This window comes from Balaenoptera acutorostrata, chromosome 10 (genome assembly GCF_949987535.1).
Source record: "Balaenoptera acutorostrata chromosome 10, mBalAcu1.1, whole genome shotgun sequence".
NCBI lineage: Eukaryota > Metazoa > Chordata > Mammalia > Artiodactyla > Balaenopteridae > Balaenoptera > Balaenoptera acutorostrata.
Genome location: NC_080073.1, coordinates 27,922,278 through 27,945,462, shown reverse-complemented (window position 1 = coordinate 27,945,462; position 23,185 = coordinate 27,922,278). Strand labels below are relative to the sequence as shown.

Here is a 23,185-nt window from a genome sequence, read left to right as displayed (position 1 = left end):
CTACAACCAAGGACTGAGCCTTTACAGCTATTGCTCTGGTTTCTGTGTGTTCACTTAGGGCTCTTTTCACTGCAATTGCATGGGTTCATGAAACCGTTGGAAGTGAAAGCCGAGGACTCTGAATTGTTTCTCCACTAGTGTCCCTTGCACGATGTTGGTGTTTGCTGATGTTCACAGAGTCCTTTTTGAGCACCAGCCGCTGTGCCAAGCCCTCTCCCGGCCCCATCTCCTGGGATCCTTGCGACAAATGTGTATGTTACCATCCCCATATTAAAAGTAAGGGGCAGAAGCTCAGGGCGGGCACGTGACTCGTGAAGGGTTCTGCAGGAAGTGGTGGACCCTGGTTTTGAACACAAGATGTCTTCAGTGTAGAATCCATAAACTTATTGAACCACTGAGATACATACCTGGTACTACACTGAATCCTGTGGAGGCGGAGCGTGCTGGATGGTCAGCTGTAAGTCACGTGGACTTGGGATCCGTGGGGCTGTCGTGCCAGTGCCTGACCGTTAGGCTCAGCTGCTTTCTTTGACCAGGGAAGGGAAGGGGAGCCAGCATTTGTGGAAATGCCTGCCGTGGGCTCAGGAGTGTGCATCGTTCTCATCCAGTACTGGTCAGGACCATTTCTGTTACAGCTGACAGGGATCTCTTCCCAACTGCCTTAAGCACAGGAAAGAAAGAGTTGGTTGATTCGTGACGTTGGATGTTCAGGAGCATCAGGCCCAGCTCTTCTCAGCAGACAGAACAAGGAAAACGGGGCTCGGCATGTTTTGTGAGCCTCGTTCTCCCTCACTCTGTCTCTGGGATCTGCACTCTCTCTGTCTGTATGGTCTTGTCTCTTGGGAAGGCCCTCTGACTGTTTCCACATGGTGGCCTCTGGCCCATGTTGGACTTGCATCCCCCCATCCCAGTGGAAAGGGAATTTCTCTCCTCCAGTAGTGCCAGTGAAACCCCAAGATGGCATGTCTTAGGACTGACTCAGGTTATTTACCCATCCCCAGAGCCCTCTGGCAGCCAGGGGGATGAAGACTTGTCAGGCCCGGGTCTTATATTTAACTCTGGAGCCCAGAAATGAGGACATTGCCCTCGAAACCACATGCATTGAAGGTGGACAAGGGGTGGTTCCCCAAAGGACCGTCAAGACCCAGAGAGGCGACTGGATGCAGGTGCCAGGCAGACAGAAGAGGGCGGTGTCCCCTCCAAAAGCTGGGAAATTGGAATCAAGGAGGGGAGGGATTTGCACTAAGAAAAGGGAATTCAGACTTGGATAGCAGGGGAAATACATGTGTAAATAGCCGGAAAGAAACAAGGCAGGCGTGTGAGCTCAGCGCGGCCAGCCTCGGGTTCTCACTAGGACTCTGGTGTCACACGTGTATGTGTCATGCCCTGGAAGAATGGGGGGTGCTTTCAATCCTGTCTCAAGTGCAGGATTATTAAAGAGTGCATGCAGGAGTCTAGAAGGTTCAGCTAAGGGTTCTGCTATGAAATAATAAAGCTAATTTACTACTCCGTGGGCAATGGAGCCCCTTGCAGCTCCTATTCAGCAAGCGCTATGGAGTGCCTGCCACACACGGTGCTGGGCCTGGTGATTTAGGGTTGATGTCCCTTCCCTCGAGGCCCTCACCGTCCACTGGGCGACGCAGTCAGGTGAACAAAGACTATGGCGAGTGTATGGAGAGGAGCGAGCCCAAGCCGCTGTGACAGCACGTAGGCAGGACTTGGAGCAGGCCGGGCGAGCGGGGTGGCATCGGAGAAGGCTCCCTGGAGGATCTGATGCCCGAGCCGGGCCTTGAAACACAGCGGTCCGAAGCCAGTGAAGGAGGCGTGGGGCTGGAGAGAGAGGACCCGGCCTCTCGTAAGCAGGCGCCTGTGGTTCGGTGTTGCTGGAACAAAGCATGAGGACAGGAGGGGCCCGATCACGAAGGCCCCGGATGCCACTGCCTTATCCTGAGAGTGATGGAAACGCATGAAGGGCCAAAGCTGCACGAGGGCAAGACGAAAAGCGGCAAACGCTGGCAAGTGAAGTACGAACACGGGCCAGAGTCAGACAGCCTGGATTTGGGGCCAGGCTTTACCAGTCCCTCACCATGTGTGTCGCCTTAGAGCACATATTCCTAACGGGAATGCGATCATCCCCAAAGCGGTGAAAATGGGTTTGGGGAAGGTGAAAAAACTGACTTTTTGTATATCAAGCACAGATATACACACACACACACACACACACACACACACACATATCTAGTACATACACAGATATGCAGTTTGTCATTGATATTAAAATTTCATTGGGAGGGTGTGATTAGGAAAAAAAGTGTCGATAAAGGCCCCTTAGGGGAGGTGCCTATGAGAAAAAGGGGGAGAAACACTACCTTAGACAAGACTCCTCCACCACCTTCAGCGTCCTCTGCAAAATAGAGTTAAGAAATGTGCCAATGAGTTCGTGTGAGGATTAGGTCTGAGCACCAGGAAATGCTCGTTCCAGTACCTGGCAGGCGGTGAATATCAGATCCCTGACTGTAGAGAAAAATACAAATTTAATTCTGGGTCCTGCTGTGCCTAAAGAGAAGTCATTGTTCTCGAATAAAGAAAATCAGGTTTACAGATCTAAACAGATGCTGCCCCGGACGTGTAATCATATTGTAGGACTGCACACACTTCCCAATTATATGTTCACTGCTTAACACATGGCTTGAAAATAACTTTCGGAATTTCCTTCTAGAATTCCTTCTTTTGCATGATCTCAGTTGTGCAAAGTACTTACCCTAGAAGTAGCTGAAAGTTGCCTGTTGGGGGGGCTTCCCTGGTGGCGCAGTGGTTGAAAATCTGCCTGCCAATGCAGGGCACACGGGTTCGAGCCCTGGTCTGGGAAGATCCCACATGCCACGGAGCAACTGGGCCCGTGAGCCACAATTACTGAGCCTGCGCGTCTGGAGCCTGTGCTCCGCAACAGGAGAGGCCGCGATGGTGAGAGGCCCGCGCACTGCGATGAAGAGTGGTCCCCGCTTGCCGCAACTAGAGAAAGCCCTCGCACAGAAACGAAGACCCAACACAGCCATAAATAAATAAATAAATAAATAAATATTTAAAAAATAAATAAATAAAAAAAGTTGCCTGTTGGGAGCTAAGGATAGTAGAAATGTAGGTTAACCTACCGAGCAGAACCACTTTGGGCCCGAAGAGGGAAGGGTGACCATAAAGCTAATGATTGGTTTGGGTGATGCTCTTAATGGGCTTGGAGACGATTCCAGAGGAGCTCACCCTAAGTAACTAAGGATGTGACCCCACCCACAGCCCCGTCCCTTCCGAAACAACACTGAGGCCGGGTGGCCAGCCTGGGCAGTGCTGGAATCAGCTGCTGGAGCTGCTGCAGGAGATACCCCCCGACACCCAGTGGCCTAACCACACGAAGCTGAGTCCTCACCGTGTGAAGTCTGAGGGGGGTTGGGCAGCCCTTTCCCACCTGTGGTGGAGAAAAAATTGACAGAAAAATCGACGAGCCACCTAGCTCTCAACTGCACGGCCCGGGAGTGTAATCCTCCACTCCCGTTTGCTCCCCATTGGCCACAGATGGCCCCTCAGCCCCAAGGACACAGGATAAGTTGGGGAGCGCACTGATATTCGTGGAGCACAGCCAGAAGTATCCTTAGATATTTAGGCCCTTTGGCATCATTGGGTTAAGAGTATGTTTCCTGAAAGGGACCCCTTTGGAGGCCAATTGTTAGTCTCGTTACATCACATTTGGCCAAAACTGAAAAATACAGGTAGAGACCTCGTATACTTTTGGTCAACTGGAAGATATACAGAGGTCCATTGGGAGCTATTTGAGCAGCATTTTTACAGGCAGCAACATGGGTTTGTGGGAGAAGTTTATTTTGAAATACGGTTGGCTGAGATGTTACAGGTAGTTCTCTCTCCGACTCTCCTTGCAAAGGTGTGCCTTGAAGAGATGTAGTAAAATCTGTAACAATGCACAAGGTGCTGTAAAGCTAGGAAGAAACATGCAGAGCGTTTTGGCACCAGGGTCAGGGCGGTGGGACAGCTGATAAAGATAAACTCAAGGAAAAATCAATGAGCACTTAGCACTTGCCTCCTTTTATAAATGGTGCCCTGTGTGTGCCTTTTAAATCGTGTAACCCGTATCAACATGCGATGGTGCAGAGCTGTAATCGTTTCAATTGAAACGAGGGAGAAGAAGTCAATTCAGTACGTTTTAAAGTGTGCCATTTTGGCCCTGTTCCTCAAGATGGTAACAAAACGCACCTTTTGAATGACTACAGTCGGAAAGTACGTTCCAAGAGCTCCAGCCCCCCGTCTTACCAAGACAAGCTGTTACATGGCATTAATGTGCTGACGTTCCTGAAAAAGACTTGGAGCAGCACAGCTGCTGCCACTCAGAAAGAAGAGGAAATTTTGGAGAAGGTTTCTTTGCGATTTGCATAATTTGAGGTTGATGCTGGGAAAAGAGCTATATATACAGGGTGTCCAGTCCGTATGCTGGGGCATGCAGCTTGTTTATTTATTAACTTGTTCCATAGAATACCTTAGCAACTGTGAGCAAGACATGAGCGTCCACTTCGAATTGTCAGTATTGTGAAGATATTTTTAATTCTTTTTTTTTCTGTTATCTTGAGGAAAATTGCTTTGAAGGTAGCTCTTCTCTCTCTGATGAGGAAAGAAAGTCTTACCCTGACATGGCTTCATATATGTTAAGGCCTAAACAGCCAAGAATCTTTTATTGAGTATTCACCATAATACACATGTGCTAAGCGGATTAACATTCGAATCCTTGGAATTATTAACATCCATTTTGCAGATCAGAAAACTGAGGCTTGGTAAAATCATAAGTCACAGTGTTAATCTTTGGTGGATCCTGGATTTGAACCCAGCCACTCTGACTTCATTGCCCACTGTGTTAATCATTACATTGTTTTGCCTAGACGAGGAATAGCTTGTCTGGAGGCATTTACTTCCTTCCACAGCCTGTTTTTATAGCACGTTTGTGTGTTGAAAAGATCCTATGTTTTGGATTTGCCAAAAACACAAAGGAGAGAACCTGAGGACCAACTATATGTATTTTCAAGTGTTTTAGAAGCTGAATAGATTTTGATGTTGAATAATATCACCTATCTGTTCTGTTCTTAGTTCCAGCTAATCAGTGCTGTCGTACCTTGATGACAAATTGAGCATCTTATTGACCGTAATTCTAGCTTGGGAAAGAACTTTCCAGAAGTATAAAACAGCTTTTCTTCTCAGACTCAGATAGGGCTGAGCTAACTACACAGACTCTGGAACAGAAAACTGGAAACTCAAAGTGGGAATTTTAACATCTAACCCAGGTTTGTTGCAGTTTGGTATTAGAAGGATTTCACTTTCTGATCTGAGAAATTCACATCCCTCTTCAGCCCATGACTGAGCTGTCTGTAAATTCCGTGGTAAATCAGTCAACACCAATTTAGCTTCATAGGCAGATAGAAGAAGGTCTCTCTTTTACTCTCATCTTTAGACGTTCAGAAATTTTGCCCTCTGTTGGTGCCTCCTCATTAAGAATGCTGTTCATGAAAGCAAGTGCATTGTGTTGACATTGCAATTTTTCTCTTCCCTGGATGTTCGGGGGAGACAGTGTAGTAAATAGGAAGGGACACAAACCACAAATGTGTGTGGATTTTGAGTTGGCATAACAGAGCCTCTGGTAGACAAACAGATGCGTGTCAGGTCAAGTGTGGGCATGCGCTAACACCCTTCTTGCTGGAGGAATGGTGGACCACGTGTGCCCAGCGGAGCTCGCATCCCTCCTGGATTCCACAGTAGCAGCCGTGACACTCAGAGCTGCTGTGAGCCGGGCACACGCTCTGCGCCAGTCTGCTCTAGCAGCGGGCGCTTCCATGCGTGCTCTCTGATGACTGGATTTGGTTTAGATGTTTGCCCTCCCCCCCTCCACCCCAGGAAAGTCACAAAGGAGATGGTGTAATAGCAGTGATCCCTCCCATGCACGTGACTGTGGACAGATAGCAAGGGGGAAACATTGTCAATCACAACAGTCAATAATGGTGAATTAACGTGAAGCAAACATGACATGACTTAATCCTCATAGCAGCCGTGGGTGGTGGCCAAGGTGGCGGGGACTGCATCACCTTCTTCCAAGGGAGAAGACAGTGTCCAGAAGGGGAATGGACTTGCCCAGGATCACAAGCTAGTATGTTTGGGAAGTACAGTTGACCTTTGAACAACGCATCTTTGAACTTCAGGGGTTGACTTATACTCGGATTTTTTTCAGTAGTCAGCACTACAGTACTATACGATCTGTGTTTGGTGGAATCCATGGAATCACAGATGTGGGGGAACTGTGGATATGGAGGGCCAACTACATTATATGCAGATTTTCGACTGTGCAAAGGTCGACACCCTAACCCCCATGTTGTTCAGGAGTCAGCTATATTCACACCTAGGGCTTTGTTTTGTTTTGTTGACGTAAGACCCTTTACAGCTGGCTTGTGTATTCCTTCCTTCATTTGTTCATTCAAAGACATTTCTCAAGGATCTAGTCTGTGTCGGGCACTGGAGATGCTGCGAGGAGACGGAATTCCTGTCTCAAGGAGCGTGTAGGTTAACGGAGGAGATGAGCAGGTAGACAAAGGTTATCCCAAATAGAGGTCAAAAACTGGCCTCCAGGGCTTCCCTGGTGGCGCAGTGGTTGAGAATCTGCCTGCCAATGCAGGGGACACGGGTTCGAGCCCTGGTTTGGGAAGATCCCACATGCCGCAGAGCAGCTGGGCCCGTGAGCCACAGTTACTGAGCCTGCGCGTCTGGAGCCTGTGCTCCGCAACAAGAGAGGCCGCGATAGTGAGAGGCTCGCGCACCGCGATGAAAAGTGGTCCCCGCTCGCCGCAACTAGAGAAAGCCCTCGCACAGAAACGAAGACCCAACACAGCCATAAATAAATTAATTAATTAAAAAAAAGAAAAGAAAAAAAGTGGGACTCCTGATATTCATCCCACTTAAAAAAAAAAAGAAAAAAAAAAAAACTGGCCTCCAGATCTGTTTTATGTAGCTGACTTCTTGTTTTTTTGGTTTTTTTAAAACATGTCCTTCATTCCTCCCTCCCTCCCTCCCTTCCTTCCTTCCTTCCTGTTTTGGCTGCGCCATGCGGCATACAGGATCTTAGTTCCCCTACCAGGGATCGAACCTGTGCCCCCTGTAGTGGAAGCGTGGAATCTTAACCACTGGACCGCTAGGGAAGTCCTGACATCTCGTTTTTAAGAATCTGAATTATTTTGAAAATAGGAAGATTTTGCTTAAAACCCCAGCTGTCTGGGTTCTCGTGATAAACAGGGAGATCGACATCACTGTTCTCACATCCCCTCATGGCACTAGTAGGCTGCACAGAGCCAACTGTGGTCCCCTGCTCGCCAGTCTGCCCGTCTCTGCCCTCCACTTAAATGTGCATTCTTCATTGCAAAATAAAGTCCACTTTTGTGGGCAGGCTCAGATTCTTTCTGAGGGAATTTGGGGCACGTACACAGGCATTGGGTCAGACCAAGCTGCTTTACTGTATCTCTTGTGAGGGAGGGCATGAGAATCAAAAGATGGGTTTACATGCAATTCAAGTCTAGAAAAAGCCAAGCTTCCAGGTCGTACTTTTTGGTGGCTTTGTGTGATCACCTTTATCTTTTCTGTAAACAAACCACTCACGGGGCCACCTGTATTCTGGGCATCATTCTTTCTTTTATAAACTGGTAAACTGCCCATGTCACTCATCTCTCTGGGGAACCTGTACCTGTAGGTATAGTTCAAGAAGTTTTTTTTGTTTAATCATTAGGAATAACTGTTAGAATCCAGCTCGTCAAAGCCTGACAACGTGTGGAGCCAGTGGGGAGAAGAATGCACATTTCATGATGCCAAAACGTGCTTGCCTCGGAGGGTTGAGTTTCTGATGACATGGTGGTGTCTTGCTCTGAGATGCTAAAAGCACGGGGGTAGGGAGCCTCTAGAGACCCCAGCTGTTCCTGAAGATGGGCAGCTATTTTTTTCTTTCTCTGGGCAGCTCTGTGCAGGGAGATCTGGGTCACGTGGGCGATCCTAGGCAACTTTTGCTCAATAACTGTTTCCCAAATGGCTACTCAGGGGCCTTTCAGAATTCACGAGAACCGTCCGTTGTTATAGTAACCGGCCCCCTGCTGTCGAGTTGGCCCTGAGATGCCAGTTGAAGCTCTTAGAACCAGGGAACACGTAGTCATTTAGACAAAAGCAGGGAGAGATTCACCACTAAAGGTTGCTGTTTAAACACTATGATACTTAAAAGACAGGACCCACTCTGTTAAGAAGTGAATGGATACATTTTTCAACCAAGCTGGCTTTTCAGGAAAAGGGAAACTCCTTATAATGTTCAGTCTCTGCTACATAACCAACACCTTTCTTTGGATTTCTCTGAATTAAGTGTCCTCTCTCCCAGGGCGGATCAGGTCTGTCCTGTCGGGTTGCTCAGGTAGCCCCCTCGATTATTCAGGATGTTAGTTTTATGGCATTTGCTTCTCAGCGGAGTGTTGTCAGTTTACAGGGTGGTAGTTTGAAGCGCCTGTGATTGTGTGTGAGGAGAAACTGCGGAGATAGCCGGCTCCGCTCCAAAATTCCCGAAAGAGTGAGTCTGGCAGAATTCAGAGTAGGGCTAAGGGTTGAGAGGAAGTCTAAATATTTTAGGAAGCTGCAAATTTCAAGTTCTTATGAAAATTTGCAAAAACACTCCACACACTCGTGATTTCCTCGGATTAATGTTGGTAGCCGCACTGAGTATGTGCGTGAGGTTTTGAGGACAGTTGTTGTAGTTGCAGAATGTACTCAATAGAGGGAGACAAGAAGTTCTGAATTACAGCACCCTCCCCTTCCCTTCCTCACCCCGACACTTTTTAATCATTTTCCCAAGTTTTGACTCCTCCCTAACTTGGTTTCTGCGCCAAGCACTTTTACCCAACTTGGAGTCTAATAATTAACAAAATAAATGAAAGCTTGTATTAAGGGAGAAGAAAAACCTAATAGTTGAGAATTAGAGGATGTCTATTCCTAGAAGTAGAAAACCACCAAGTAAATCAGAAGTTAACAAATGTTCTTTGAAATCACATAACCTGAATTCAGAGTTCTGCATGGGATTCATTAGAACTTCTAAAAAAGAGAACCTTCCTATATCGGAATTAAGTCTTTACTGTTCTATCAATGGAGTTTGGAAAGAATAGGAATCCTTTCAGTGTGAAATGCTATAGCCCAGGTGGTTTGAGGATTAAATATAATTAAATGAACATTTTCCAGTGTGAAAAAAGTGCATCTTTCAAATGCTAGAGCCAAGTCTCCGATTCTCTGGTCATTTAAGTTTTAAGGGGAAATGAAATATCGGACTTTATATTTGGTAATAACTTGCCAACTGCTACCTCCGCCTTATCTGAGAAGCCCTCGTACTATTCCACCATCTGTATTGTGAATCAGGAAAGTGTTGAAAAAGTGTCCAGAGATGAGAGGAATGCATGGGGAAAAGGCAAAACCCCGGATTGGTCTAACAGCACTGAATTCAGAGAAACTTGTGGCAGAAGGGAGGTTCAAACGGTACCAAATAGATTCCTCCCAAGTTCTATTTATTCCAATGGTATTTTAAGCCATCCTGTTTGCCAGGGGAGCTTGTCAAAAGTGGAAGGACCAGAGGTCATTATTGGGTTGGTGATATCTTTTTAAAATTTTTTTAACATCTTTATTGGAGTATAATTGCTTTACAATGGTGTGTTAGTTTCTGCTTGATAACAAAGTGAATCAGCTATACATATACATATCTCCTCCCTCTTCTGTCTCCCTCCCACCCTCCATATCCCACCCCTCTAGGTGGTCACAGAGCACCGAGCTGATCTCCCTCTGCTATGTGGCTGCTTCTCACTAGCTATCTATTTTACATTTGGTGGTGTATATATGTCCATGCCACTTCATCCCAGCTTACCCTTCTCCCTCCCTGTGTCCTCAAGTCCATTCTCTATGTCTGCGTCTTTATTCCTGTCCTGCCCCTAGGTTCTTCAGACCTTTTTTTTTTTTTTTTAGATTCCATATATATGTCTTAGCATATGGTATTTGTTTTTCTATTTCTTTTTTTTTTTTTTTTAAATACTCAGTTGGGAGTTTCCCTTTTTTTTTTTTAAATAACAGCATTTTATTTATTTATTTATTTTTATTTTTGGCTGTGTTGGGTCTTTGTTTCTGTGTGAGGGCTTTCTCTAGTTGTGGCAAGTGGGGGCCACTCTTCATCGCAGTGTGCAGACCTCTCACTATCGCGGCCTCTCTTGTTGCGGAGCACAGGCTCCAGACGCGCAGGCTCAGTAGTTGTGGCTCACGGGCCCAGCCGCTCCGTGGCATGTGGGATCTTCCCAGACCAGGGCTCGAACCCGTGTCCCCTGCATTGGCAGGCAGATTCTCAACCACTGCGCCACCAGGGAAGCCCGTTTTTCTATTTATGACTTACTTCACTCTGTATGACAGACTCTAGGTCCATCACCTCACTACAAATAACTCAATTTCGTTTCTTTTTATGGCTGAGTAATATTCCATTGTATATATGTGCCACATCTTCTTTATCCATTCATCTGTTGATGGACACTTAGGTTGCTTCCATGTCCTGGCTATTGTAAATAGAGCTGCAGTGAACATTGTGGTACATGACTCTTTTTGAATTATGTTTTCTCAGGGTATATGCCCAGTAGTGGGATTGCTGGGTTGTAGGGTAGTTCTATTTTTAGTTTTTTAAGGAACCTCCATGCTGTTCTCCATAGTGGCTGTATCAATTTACATTCCCACCAACAGTGCAAGAGGGTTCCCTTTTCTCCACACCCTCTCCAGCATTTATTGTTTGTAGATTTTTGATGATGGCCATTCTGACCAGTGTGAGGTGATACCTCATTGTAGTTTTGATTTGCATTTCTCTGATGGTTAGTGATGTTGAGCATCCTTTCATGTGTGTGTTGGAAATCTGTATATCTTCTTTGGAGAAATGTCTACGTAGGTCTTCCGCCCATTTTTGGGTTGGGTTGTTTGTTTTTTTGATATGGAGCTGCAGGAGCTGCTTGTAAATTTTAGAGATTAATCCATTGTCAGTTGCTTAATTTGCAAATATTTTCTCCCATTCTGAGGGTTGTCTTTTGGTCTTGTTTATGGTTTCCTTTGCTGTGCAAAAGCTTTGAAGTTTCATTAGGTCCCATTTGTTTATTTTTGTTTTTATTTCCATTTCTCTAGGAGGTGGGTCAAAAAGGATATTGCTGTGATTTATGTCATAGAGTGTTCTGCCTATGTTTTCCTCTAAGAGTTTTATAGTGTCTGGCCTTACATTTAGGTCTTTAATCCATTTTGAGGTTATTTTTGTGTATGGTGTTAGGGAGTGTTCTAATTTCTTCTTTTACATGTAGGTGTCCAGTTTTCCCAGCACCACTTAATGAAGAGGCTGTCTTTTCTCCATTGTATACTCTTGTCTCCCTATCAAAAATAAGGTGATCATATGTGCGTGGGTTTATCTCTGGGCTTTCTATCCTGTTCCATTGATCTCTATTTCTGTTTTTGTGCCAGTACCATACTGTCTTGATTACTGTAGCTTTGTAGTATAGTCTGAAGTCCGGGAGCCTGATTCCTCCAGCTCCGTTTTTCTTTCTCAAGATTGCTTTGGCTATTCAGGGTCTTTTGTGTTTCCATACAAATTGTGCAATTTTTTGTTCTAGTTCTGTAAAAAATGCCATTGGTTGTTTGATAGGGATTGCATTGAACCTGTAGATTGCTTTGGGTAGTATACTCATTTTCACAATATTGATTCTTCCAGTCCAAGAACATGGTATATCTCTCCATCTGTTTGTATCATCTTTAATGTCTTTCATCAGTGTCTTATAGTTTTCTGCATACAGGTCTTTTGTCTCCTTAGGTAGGTTTATTCCTAGGTATTTTATTCTTTTTGTTGCAGTGGTAAATGGGAGTGTTTCCTTAATTTCTCTTTCAGATTTTTCATCATTAGTGTATAGGAATGCCAGAGATTTCTGTGCATTAATTTTGTATCCTGCTACTTTACCAGATTCATTGATTAGCTCTAGTAGTTTTCTGATAGCATCTTTAGGATTCCGTATGTATAGTATCATGTCATCTGCAAACAGTGACAGATTTACTTCTTCTTTTCTGATTTGGAAAGCTTTTATTTCTTCTTCTTCTCTGATTGCTGTGGCTAAAACTTCCAAAACTATGTTGAATAATAGTGGGGAGAGTGGACAACCTTGTCTTGTTCCTGATCTTAGAGGAAATGGTTTAGTTTTTCACCATTGAGAACGATGTTAGCTGTGGGTTTGTCATATATGGCCTTCATTATGTTCAGGTAAGTTCCCTCTATGCCTACTTTCTGGAGGGTTTTTATCATAAATGGGTGTTGAATTTTGTCAAAAGCTTTTTCTGCATCTATTGAGATGATCATATGGTTTTTCTCTTTCAATTTGTTAATATGGTTTATCACATTGATTGATTTGCGTATTTTGAAGAATCCTTGCATTCCTGGGATAAACCCCACTTGATCATGGTGTATGATCCTTTTAATGTGCTGTTGGATTCTGTTTGCTAGTATTTTGTTGAGGATTTTTGCATCTGTGTTCATCAGTGATATTGGCCTGTAGTTTTCTTTCTTTGTGACATCTTTGTCTGGTTTTGGTATCAGGGTGATGGTGGCCTCGTAGAATGAGTTTGGGAGTGTTCCTTCCTCTGCTATACTTTGGAAGAGTTTGAGAAGGATAGGTGTTAGCTCTTCTCTAAATGTTTGATAGAATTCGCCTGTGAAGCCAACTGGTCCTGGGCTTTTGTTTGTTGGAAGATTTTTAATCACAGTCTCAATTTCAGTGCTTGTGATTGGTCTGTTTATACTTTCTATTTCTTCCTGGTTCAGTCTTGGAAGGTTGTGATTTTCTAAGAATGTGTCCATTTCTTCCAGGTTGTCCATTTTATTGGCATAGAGTTGCTTGTAGTAATCTCTCATGATCCTTTGTATTTCTGCAGTGTCAGTTGTTACTTCTCCTTTTTCATTTCTAATTCTGTTGATTTGAGTCTTCTCCCTTTTTTTCTTGATGAGTCTGGCTAATGGTTTATCAATTTTGTTTATCTTCTCAAAGAACCAGCTTGTAGTTTTACTGATCTTTGCTATCATTTCCTTCATTTCTTTTTCCTTTATTTCTGATCTGATCTTTATGATTTCTTTCCTTTTGCTAACTTTAGGGTTTTTTTTTTCTTCTTTCTCGAATTGCTTTACGTGTAAGGTTAGCTTATTTATTTGAGATGTTTCTTGTTTCTTGAGGTAGGATTATATTGCTATAAACTTCCCTCTTAGAACTGCTTTTGCTGCATCCCGTAGGTTTTGGGTCGTCGTGTTTTCATTGTCATTTGTTTCTAGGTATTTTTTGATTTCTTCAGTGATCTCTTGGTTATTTAGTAGTGTATTGTTTAGCCTCCATGTGTCTGTATTTTTTACAGATATTTTCCCTGTAATTGATATCTAGTCTCATAGTGTGTGGTCAGAAAAGATAGTTGATATGATTTCAATTTTCTTAAATTTACTTTGTGACCCAAGATATGATCTATCCTGGAGAATGTTCTGTGCACACTTGAGAAGAAAGTGTATTCTGTTGTTTTTGGATGGAATGTCCTATAAATATCAGTTAATTCCATCTTGTTTAATGTATCATTTAAAGCTTGTGTTTCCTTATTTATTTTCATTTTGGATCTGTCCATTGGTGAAAGTGGGGTGTTAAAGTCCCCTAGTATGATTGTGTTATTGTTGATTTCCCCTTTTATTGCTGTTAGCATTTGCCTTATGTATTGAGGTGCTCCTATGCTGGGTGCATAAATATTTACAATTGTTACATCTTCTTCTTGGATCGATCCCTTGATCATTATATAGTGTCCTCTTTGTCTCTTGTAATAGTCTTTATTTTAAAGTCTTATTTTGTCTGATATGAGAATTGGTACTCCAACTTTCCTTTGATTTCCATTTGCGTGGAATATCTTTTTCCATCCCCTCACTTTCAGTCTGTATGTGTCCCTAGGTCTGAAGTGGGTCTCTTGTAGACAGCATATATACGGGTCTTGTTTTTGTATCCATTCAGCCAGTCTTTGTCTTTTGGTTGGAGCATTTAATCCATTTACATTTAAGGTAGTTATTGATATGTATGTTCCTATTACCATTTTCTTAATTGTTTTGGGTTTGTTATTGTAGGTCTTTTCCTTCTCTTGTGTTTCCTGCCTAGAGGGGTTCCTTTAGCATTTGTTATAAAGCTGGTTTGGTGGTGGTGAATTCTCTTAGCTTTTGCTTGTCTGTAAAGGTTTTAATTACTCCATCAAATCTGAATGAGATCCTTGCTGGGTAGAGTAGTCTTGGTTGTAGGTTTTGCCCTTTCATCACTTTAAATATGTCCTGCCGCTCCCTTCTGGCTTGCAGAGTTTCTGCTGAAAGATCAGCTGTTAACCTTATGGGGATTCCCTTGTATGTTATTTGTTGTTTTTCCCTTGCTGCTTTTAATATTTTTTCTTTGTGTTTAATTTCTGATAGTTTGATTAATATGTGTCTTGGCGCATTTCTCCTTGGATTTATCCTGTATGGGACTCTCTGTGCTTCCTGGACCTGGGTGGCTATTTCCTTTCCCATATTAGGGAAGTTTTCAACTATAATCTCTTCAAATATTTTCTCAGTCCCTTTCCTTTTCTCTTCTTCTTCTGGGACCCCTATAATTTGAATGTTGATGAGTTTAATGTTGTACCAGAGGTCTCTGAGACTGTCCTCAATTCTTTTCATTCTTTTTTCTTTATTCTGCTCTGTGGTAGTTATTTGCACTATTTTATCTTCCAGGTCACTTATCCGTTCTGCCTCAGTTATTCTGCTATTGATCCCTTCCAGAGAATTTTTAATTTCATTTATTGTGTTGTTCATCATTGCTTGTTTGCTCTCTAGTTCTTCTACGTCCTTGTTAAACGTTTCTTGTATTTTCTCCATTCTATTTCCAAGATTTTGGATCACCTTTACTATCATTACTCTGAATTCTTTTTCAGGTAGACTGCCTATTTCCTCTTCATTTGTTTGGTCTGGTGGGTTTTTACCTTGCTCCTTCATCTGCTGTTTCTATGTCTTCTCATTTTGCTTAACTTAGTGTGTTTGGGGTCTCCTTTTCACAGGATGCAGGTTTGTAGTTCCCTTTGTTTTTGGTGTCTGACCCCAGTGGCTAAGGTTGGTTCGGTGGGTTGTGTAGGCTTCCTGGTGGAGGGGACTGGTGCCTGTGTTCTGGTGGATGAGGCTGGATCTTGTCTTTGTGGCGGGCAGGACCACATCCGGTGGTGTGTTTTGTGGTGTCTGTGACCTTATTATGATTTTAGGCAGCCTCTCTGCTAATGGGTGGGGTTGTGTTCCTGTCTTGCTAGTTGTTTTGTGTAGGGTGTCCAGCACTGTAGCTTGCTGGTCGTTGAGTGGAGCTGGGTGTTAGCGTTGAGATGGAGATCTCTGGAAGAGCTCTTGCTGTTTAATATTACATGGATCCAGGATGTCTCTGGTGGACCAATGTCCTGAACTCAGCTCTCCCACCTCAGAGGCACAGGCCTGACACCCAGCCGGAGCACCAAGACCCTGTCAGCCACATGGCTCAGAAGAAAAGGGAGAAAAAAAGAAAGAAAGAAAGAGAAAAATAAAATAAAGTTATTAAAATAAAAATTTATTAAAAATAAAGAAAAAATTTTAAAGTAATAAAAAAGAAAGAAGAGAGCAACCAAACCAAAAAACAAATCCACCAGTGATAACAAGCACTAAAAAACTATACTAAAAAAAAAAAGACAGAACCTTAGGACAAATGGTAAAAGCAAAACTATACAGAGAAAATCACACAAAGTCCACCTCCTCAATTTGGGATGATTCGTTGTCTATTCAGGTATTCCACAGATGCAGGGTACATCAAGTTGATTGTGGAGATTTAATCCGCTGCTCCTGAGGCTGCTGGGAGAGATTTCCCTTTCTCTTCTTTGTTCGCACAGCTCCCGGGGTTCAGCTTTGGATTTGGCCCCGCCTCTGCGTGTAGGTCGCCTGAGGGCATCTGTTCTTCGCTCAGACAGGACGGGGTTAAAGGAGCAGCTGATGAGGGGGCTCTGGCTCACTCAGGCTGTGGGGAGGGAGGGGTACGGATGCGGGGCGAGTCTGCAGTGGCAGAGGCCAGCGTGACGTTGCACCAGCCTGAGGCGCCGTGCGTTCTCCCTGGGAAATTGTCCCTGGATCACGGGACCCTGGCAGTGGCGGGCTGCACAGGCTTCCGGGAGGGGCGGTGTGGAGAGTGACCTGTGCTCGCACACAGACTTCTTGGTGGTGGCAGCAGCAGCCTTAGCGTCTCGTGCCTGTCTGTGGGGTCCGCGCTGATAGCCGTGGCTTGCGCCCATCTCTGGAGCTCGTTTAGGTGGTGCTCTGAATCCCTTCTCCTCACGCACCCCAAAACAATGGTCTCTTGCCTCTTTGGCAGCTCCAGACTTTTTCCCAGACTCCCTCCCAGCTAGCTGTGGCGCACTAGCCCCCTTCAGGCTGTGTTCATGCAGCCAAGGTTGGTGATATCTTTACCTTCCATTAACACCAGGGGTGATAGAGGTTTCTAATACCTAAAGACAGTTTTTTTAAGAGCAAAGTTCCCATTTCCCATTTCCTACCTCAGCATAAAAGACCTTAACAAGCCCAGATATCATTGTGTGTAACCTTTCCCTATGGAACGTGCCCCCAGTGAGGCCTGATGGTGGGGTTTGTCTGTGATAGGTGGGAGGGGGGAATCGGTGGAACTCTTGGTGGCCATTTGAAAGTATTGTCTGCTACACCTGTTCTCTTTTGTTTTTTGTCCATTTAGAGGGTGTAACAAAATAAAGTCCAAGGGCTTTCCCAGACGTTTCCATGAAGTGCCTTCTTCTGGGGAGAGAGGAGAGAAGGGGAGCAGGTGAGGGGCAGTCAAGCTTAAGGTGGGGGGGGGGGTGTCTCTTTGGCCGGGGCTGGCTTGCTGGATTTTTGTTCTGTTGCCATGGGGATTAAAGCCCTCTAGATAGCACGGTGCTGAAACTCACCTGTTCTACCCCAGCTCCCAAAAGTATGACTTGCAAATACCAATGCAGCTTGCAGGTAGCTGGTAGCAACTAAATTTATGTCCTGTGTGTGCTTGCTTTGCTTGATTTTGCCATTTGGGGGGATGTTTTTTGTTTCTAGGATGGGGGTGTGTTCTGTGTTTATGTGTCTGTATGTCTGTTGCATCCATTTTCTTTCTGAAATTTCAGGTGTTTGCATGTTTGAGAGCTTTAAAAAAACAGTTTATGCATGCATTTAGCCTTATAAGTGAAAAATATCTTGTAGAAACCTAAATTTATAGAAGAGTTAAAGAAGACAACTAGGAAGGGAAGAAAAAAGTAAATGGGGTTACATCATGTGATTTTCCATAAGGCTAAAATTAAAAAAAATTAAGTTCTAGATAGCTTGAATACTTGAAAAAATTATTATCCTGGAAAGATTTATAATAAACCTTTAGAAGTTTGGATTATGTAATTTTAATCACCACACATGAGCCCTTGATAATACTTCTGTAAGGCTTATCTAGGCAAACTCTGCTTAATATGGTAATTAATACTTTAATATTAAATGGCCAATTAGGATAATTCACTAATTAATATTTTGTTGTGAGTAGTCCTTTATTACTTTCAATGAACCAATTTATTGAATTTACATTAGAATTTTTACATGGAATTATTTGTCTCCATTGGTTGTGGGTAAATCCGATTATTAGATGAAATTGTAGATATCCACCCACTATAATCAGGGATGCCTATGAGACGTATACCTATCCTAAGACGGTATAGTATAAGAATTATGGAAGATGAATGAGAAATTCTATGATCCATCTTCTTTTAAGGTCAGCGGTGCAATTTTGGCCTTTTAGAGAAAGGCAGTAACTGCTGACTCTGGTAATGTAATTATTCTTTCTATGATCTCTTTTTACTTATTGAAGTGTTCAATTTTGAATCACATTTTCAACACTCCAAGGGTAAAAACTGAAAGAGAAACCCCTCTGTACAAGCTTTCGATTCAAAGATCTAATCTTAAGAGGGAGACCTTGAACATCAATTAAATGCCTAACTTTTATGCCCAGTTCATTATAAATATAATGTGGTTTTGACTGTAACACTTTTAAAAGCCAGCATTACCTCGTGGATGGCACAAAGATAAATGCTCTTCCAATTTCTAAGTCCTTTCCAGAAATGATGCCATAGCCAAGTGGACTGTTAGACTGTTACTAAGTCTAATTTTTGTACTTGGCCCCAAATGTGGGAGTGTGCTCGTTAGAGATATATTTCAGATCCTGAGAGGCTATGTTTTGTTATAAAGCACTTCAGTCCCTCTGGTATCTTCTGTACTTCTGAGTGCCAGAAGCTTGGGGGAAGCACAGTTTTATGTAGGTCTAGAAGTTGAGAACTATCTTGGGAAACTACAAGTATTTATAGAATTCACCTACTTGTGAATCATGTCTTTGACTTTACTTTTTTTTATAGAATAGCAACTAAGACAGACCTTGGCTCAGGGAGTTGTGAGCTCTCACTGCAGCTCTACCTCTTCCTGGCTCTGTGACCTTGAGTTGCTTCCCGAAGCCCTCTGAGCCTCAACTGACTCATCTAGAAAATGGGTCTAGTGATCGTTCCTTGTCGCGGGGCTGTGAAGAGTAAATGAGGTAATAGGTGTAAAATGCTTAGTGCGTGAAATGTGTTACCCCATTAGAAGATGAGGGAACCGGGGCTCTGAGAAGTTACTTGTCGGGGCCACCCTGCTCAGGTGGCCGAGTGGGGACTGCCTCCCCTGTGGTCTGAGTGCTTAGCGGCGCTGCTTCTCCTCACTGCCCCACGTGCTGTGCTGACTACTCCATGGTGAAGATATGGGCCTGGTAAAGACCTGTTCTCAAGTCTCCGCTCTTCCTTCTGCTGGCTACCCTGCCATACTCTCCCCCTCCAGAGCCTGCCATTCCTCACTCCTCCTGAGGGTTCTGTGTCCTGAAGACCTCCAGCCAGCCCACTTTCCCCTCCCCTCCCCCTGCTCTATCCCCAGGAGCTTTTGTGGAGCCCCCTGACCCAGTTGCATCCTCTGCTGCTCTATAAACAGCCTTCCAGGGGACAGGGGGCCCTGCTTCTCTTGGCCCCTTTGTCTAACCTCACTCTTCTTTGGTTTCTGAGTTTTGAGTCATCATTAGAAAATCTTTCCCCATTCTGAGGTTACTTTTTTTTAGCTACTTTTATAGCTTCAAATTTTAATGTGAAATTCTTAAATCATTTGGAATTTAACCTGGTTGATAGTGTGATGTCTGAATCAACTTTTTTTTTTCCCAGATGGTCCCAGGTATTTAAAAAGTACTGCAATCTGGGGCTGTTTAGTGAAGAAGCACGTAATACCTCACTAGATCCTTAAAATAAGACTCTTACAGCAAAAGCCTGACTGACTTAGTTCAGTCAGTATGTTAATGAAATAAGTAGTTGCCAAAGGTTTTTACCAGACCATTTTATGATACAGATACTGAATCATGTGTGCAATAAGTAAAATGTGAATCTCCTTGTCCTGGCTCCTGCCCAAAATAAGTTGGACCATTCTGTCCCCGTTAACCCTCCCAGGCAGTGGGGAATTGTGTCAGGGCTCTAAAACAGCGGCAAGATAAGGTGAAGAGTTCCTGAAGCCTCAGTCCAGAAATGGAGAACATTCCAGGCCAGGGTCCTAACTAAACGGGAGATGACTTCAAAGCCTTCTTTCTGGGTAACAGCTGGGAGTGTTGGCAAGGACTGTTCAGAGCTCACTTCCTTAAAACCAGCTGGAACATACAAACTGCCCTGTTCAGGTTCTCAGTCTTGTCAAAATGTGGTTTATGAAGTGACCTTTTCCTCTCTTATCTCCTGGAAAGCGTTACCAGTACTTCAGGGTGTCTGCAAGGGTTTCTTGGCAAACTTAATATCTAGCCAGGAGGTATGTTGCCTTGAGACCACTGATGTAGATATAATTTGTTAATTTTCTCCCACCTTCCTAAGATGTTAATTGCAGGCAGTTTGTATCCTCCAATAAAATTCTCACTGCAGAAATCAGATTTTTGTCGCTTCCAGCTGTAACGAGACTTGAACGGCACACCCCTCCTACCCATGTGAGATCCAAAATATTTCAAAACACTTTCTCCTCATTTAATATCTCTTTGCTCTGTCACGCCCCCCGCCACTCAGCTTCAACATAATTTTGTTCGCTTTTCTCTTCCCTTCCTCCCATCATCTCCTCCTCACACCTGACAAGCCCCATTGATCCAGGTTATGACAACCATCTGTCCCAGGATTTCCAAGATAGCCCTGATGTGAATTATGCCATCAGGTTATCCCCACAAGAACACTGGTATTTGTCAGATCCCGTGTCTCTCTGACGGTTTGGAGAATATGCAAATGAGAAACACAGCCCTCAGTTCTTTTTTCTAGAAGATCCCCTCCTGAAAAGATACTCCAAGTATAAACTGAGTTTTACAAACAGAGTCATTTAACATGAAGTGAAGGAAACTTAACCGCAAGTGAGTGGTTGCAATGTGAAACCCCTCAGCTCAGAACTTACACTGGGCTCTTTTCCAAGCGGGACCCCCGCATTATTTCTAGCAGACCCTCCTCTTTGAGGAAAAGCCCATCAACGCCCACAGACTTTTCCTTCTCTTGTTGTCTTTGTCACTTCCATTTCTTGAAACATTTTGCCCTAATATATCAATCCATGTCTTTTTAACACAGCCCTCAGTCATCTTCCTGGAAGGCATGCGAACGTGTTCCCACTTTCTATTTATAAGTGGCTCTTATTCATACACGGTTTACTACAACAGCTCCATTTACAAAAGTAAATACTAACGTGATTTCTGTACTCGACAGCGTGAGAATGAACGGGATTATTAGCGGGCGTGCCGCCGTAAATTTAGATGAGGGCAGTATACAAATCAGTTACGATCACTTAATTAATATTCAACAGCAGCTCAGCCAATGGCCCGTTCTAGCCTGCAATTAGCATTTTGAGCTGCACGCCCCTGACGAACTCCTTGTCACTCCGATGTGATTATAAAACCATTGAGCTCAATTTGAAGACAGTGACTTGGCTCCTAATCCCTGTATATCAATGTTTGGTTATTTTGTAATCCCGGGTTTTTCACAGGAGTCTAGAAATCGCGTTGTGATCCTGCTCTCGCCCCGGCCCCGTCAGTCATGCTGATGCTAAGGGCAGTGTTAGTACAAGCCGAGGACCCTGGATGACAACAGGGTGACATCTCAAGCTTGCCAAAGGGATGCCCATTTTGACCCAGACTTCTAGAGACCTCAGAAACCCCCTCTCCTGTAAGCGGGTCTGGATTTCTGCCTTCGGAGGAGCCGTACGGAGTGGAATTCCACACATTTCCAATATTCAGTCTTCCTAGACTGGAGGTCGGCACTTAGCTTTTGAAAAGCATCGGTCACCTAAATTATTCCCAGCTTCCTGTTCGAGGGGCAGAAAGAGGTCTAAGTAAGAAAATTGTTAGGACACATCAGAGGTTATCTAAGCAGGTACCTGGGAAAACGGGAGCAGCAGAAAGGAAAGCCTTTCTGCAGAAGTTTGCTCTCACTGGGTGTTCTGCCTTAAGATGTGTCAGATTCCTGGAAAGAAATGAGAGGCAAGGAAGGGAGAGTCTGGAGGGTTCCTGCTTATCTTTGTAGTTTGCTGCATTTTGTTTGAATAGGAAGCCTCTGTAACTTGGGTCTATTTATTAAGTTATAAAGCACTGCCAGAGTAGCTGGGGGGGGGGGGGGGGGGGGGTGTGTGTGTGTGTGTGTGTGTGTGTGTGTGTGTGTGTGTGTGTGTGTGTGTGTGTGTGTGTGTGTGTGTGTGTGTGTGTGTGTGTGTATTTCATTCGTCAAAAGAGCCAATTAAACACACCAGCCTGTCCTGTGCTGGCAGCATGTGTGTTTCGGTGGGGAGCTCTGGGAATTGGCATTGATGGCTTACTGATCTCAGTTGGTATCTACTGCATCCTGACTAGAAGATGTACTTTGACATGGGCTGTGCTTTCTCAAGAGTAGAATTTTTGATTTTTGAAAAAGTCTCTCTTCAAAATATATGCCTTATTTGAAAGAATGAAAAGTTATTTTTAGAAATTTCAGTCCAAGACCCATTGTTCATGACCGTAGGCTTTAAGTGTCTGTGGGTTTTTAGAAGCCAGGCTGATGCGTACGTGCCCATTCCTGCCACGAGGCCTTCAGACACTGGGTGGGTCTGGAGCACAGGTAGTGGGGTGTGGTCTTGAGACCAGTGAGCTGCTAGCCAGGATCCACTTCTGATCAACTGCTGGAGAGGATATAGTACATTATCCTCTTCACTTCTAGTCAGGCCTTTCTTAGAAATCTTAAACTATGAGCCCATGTTGGTTTTCTAAAAAGGGATGAAGGAATGGAGAGTAATATAGAAAGCTTGTTTCCATTTTGCTACTTAGAACTTCCTGTGAGATACACATAGTTGACCATCTTTGGTCAAGAACCAGAAGCATTTGGCTTGTGTTCCGGGGCTGTGTCATATGAAACATGCATACTGTTAAACGGTAGACTCTCATTCAAGGTGAGAGATGCTTAGTCTGTGAGAGGCATAGGAGAAGTGGGACCCAGAGACTCACATCTCCCATTTCATTTTCGTTCTGGCCCAGATTCCCCTCAGTTTGAACGGAGGAAAAGTATCTCCTGCAAACTGGGATGTCTTTTTCTTGCATCCACCTGGGAGCGTTCAGTGAACGTGTGATGGCACTCTATCGTGGTACTTGCTTCATGGGCCGGGGAGGGGGAGTTTAGAAAGCCATCTAACTCGGTGGTTTTCAAATTTGTTCAAGTGGCAGGACGCCTGGAATTCAGGACATCAGAACATCATGAACTGCTTGATAGTAAAGTTAGTATCGACAACTTCAATTCCTTCATAGAAACTAAAATTTATTTTGCTGGCAGACAAGTAGAGCCATAAAGCCACAAAGGTGGCTTAAAAGGTGGCTTTAGGAGGAAAAACTTTAGTTTGAGAAATCTGAGTTTCTTCTGTGCTCTGAGACTTTCGTTCCATACAGTGGGAGAACACTTGGCTCCAACTTGGGGAATTCCA

At 44.0% G+C, this 23,185-nt stretch overlaps 1 protein-coding gene across 3 annotated transcripts in view; it reads left to right on the top strand.

The window, feature by feature from the left end:
- The window catches only part of PTPRG (protein tyrosine phosphatase receptor type G), a 731,557-nt gene that overhangs the window by 645,344 nt on the left and 63,028 nt on the right, over nt 1-23,185 (top strand). For 2 of the 3 annotated variants that reach the window (XM_007192374.3, XM_007192373.3), the window contains exon 14: nt 16,896-16,982. The exons of the other annotated variant lie outside the window; for it this stretch is intronic. In XM_007192374.3, coding sequence (XP_007192436.2) covers nt 16,896-16,982 — 87 coding nt within the window. The remainder of the gene's footprint in view (nt 1-16,895; nt 16,983-23,185) is intronic. 3 annotated transcript variants of the gene reach the window in all.